The 2,007-nt window shown below is 39.4% G+C and overlaps 1 protein-coding gene across 1 annotated transcript; it reads right to left on the reverse strand.

Moving 5' to 3' along the window:
• Positions 1-180: 180 nt before the first annotated feature.
• LOC130845984 (olfactory receptor 11H7-like) lies at positions 181-1,137 on the reverse strand. Its single transcript, XM_057723899.1, has one exon. It carries the CDS (start codon positions 1,105-1,107, stop codon positions 181-183), a length of 927 nt encoding a protein of 308 aa, XP_057579882.1. The 5' UTR covers positions 1,108-1,137.
• Between the last annotated feature and the right edge of the window lie 870 nt (positions 1,138-2,007).

Below are 2,007 nucleotides of genomic sequence, written 5' to 3' on the forward strand. Positions count from 1 at the left end.
GAATCAGCTATGGTTTAGTTCTGCCAGGTTAGTTGAAGAATAAAACATGGGTGGACTCCACTGAAAAATATCTTCTTTAAAGTGTGCACTGGAGAATTAGCAGCATATATGAAGTCTTTCTTAATTAATCTTTTATTCCTGGACAATGGTTTGCTTGTTCTCATGTAGATTAGTTTTTGTTCATTCTATTCTCAAGACTTTCTTCAGTGCAGCCTTCATCTCCTTGTTTCGTAAGCTGTAAATCAGGGGATTTAAGAAGGGAGTCACCACAGAATAGAACAAAGTTATAATCTTCTGAATTTCAGCTGAGTTATCAGCTGTAGGGCTCACATACATTGCCAAAAGAGCCCCAAAGAATAAGCACACCACTGTCAGATGTGATCCACAGGTGGAAAAGGCCTTCTGCCGGCCAGCTGCTGAAGGGACTTTCAACACAGTTATCAATAAAAGGGTGTAGGAGCCAAGGATGTACAGAAGAGTTAGCATGATGATGAAGGAGCTCAAGATATAGAAGATAATCTCAGCGACAGGAGCTGGGGCACAGGACAGAGCCATCAGTGGCTCCATGTCACACATAAAGTGGTCGATGGTGTTGGGCCCACAGAAAGGCAATTGAGAGAGCTGCACAGTGGAGACAGAGTAGCTAAGGAACCCAAACACCCAGCAAAGAGACATCAAAATAGAGCAGAGTCGTTGGGTCATGATGGTTGGGTAGTGCAATGGGCGGCAGATAGCGAGGTACCGATCATATGCCATGATGCAGAGGAAATATGCCTCAGTTGTACCAAGGGAAGTAAAAAAATATAACTGGAGGAAACAGCCAACAAAAGAGATGGTTTTTGTCTCTGAGAGGAAATTGACTAGCATCCTGGGCACAGTGGAGGTAATGTACCAGATTTCAAGGAAAGCAAAATTCCCTAGGAGAATATACATTGGGGTATGGAGCTGTTGGTCCCACCTCACAGCACAAACAATGGTCCCATTTCCCACCATGGTGAATATATAGACCCCAAAGAACAGTGAAAAGAGCAAACATTGTAACTCTTGACAACCAGGGAAGCCTAGGAGGACAAACTCAGTCACGGTGCTTGTCGCTGAGTTGTTCATGAATCCCAGGACTGCAGAGAAGACAGAAAACACCAATATATAAGTTGTTTTGTTTCTTGAAAAACTTGTAGGAAACCCGTGCAAGATACATACATTGGCTGTTTGGCAATTAGTTTGGAATAACCCATCTATTAACTCCTACCTCTTATTTAAAAGCCACCAACAAACAATCTTGGTGATCCCAAATTTCAATAAAATTGAGTTCATAACAATAGAATCCTTACGTTACTTGGATTTTCTTTATCAATGGGTTAGGTTAAAAAAATCCTTTCTTCCCTTTGAAATTTTGGAAACTCAGAAGCACTACCCTCTATGAATAGGAGCAAAGTGGTTATCAGTTTGTATTTTCTTCCCCCACCCATCATTAATTATTTCTAATAGAACAGCTTTTAGTGTGAGTTAATTTTTATCCCAGAATTAGGAGTGGAATCACTAATTTTTTTGGACATATCTCCCCAAGTGGAAAGTACTTGACATACTTCTCAGATACTGAGCTGTGAATGTCCACCATGCACTCTGAGCTGTTCACATAAGAATAATTTTCTTTCAGAACATAGTAATGAATTAGTGAATAAGTCTCAGCATAGAAACCAAGAGGAGAGCTCATAGTAAAATTTTTCTGGAGAGTACAGAATTAATAGTTACCTCAGAATATTCTTGATTTTACTCACATTTTTATTTTAAACTCCTCTAATTTGTCAATCAAGTCTCTACTATCCTAAACAAATGCAGTGTTTAAAGTCATTTTAACACAAATCTCTCATTAAAATAAACCGTTTCAAAATATATGCTTCAGTTACTTACAAGGATTCATTCTTATGTTGTCCACATATCACAGATGATAGGTTTCATTTCTGACTGCAGTCCTACCTGCCTCCTCGAAGAAACTCAGGATCTTAA

The sequence above is a fragment of the Hippopotamus amphibius genome, chromosome 2, assembly GCF_030028045.1.
Source record: "Hippopotamus amphibius kiboko isolate mHipAmp2 chromosome 2, mHipAmp2.hap2, whole genome shotgun sequence".
In the NCBI taxonomy this organism is placed as follows: Eukaryota; Metazoa; Chordata; class Mammalia; order Artiodactyla; family Hippopotamidae; genus Hippopotamus; species Hippopotamus amphibius.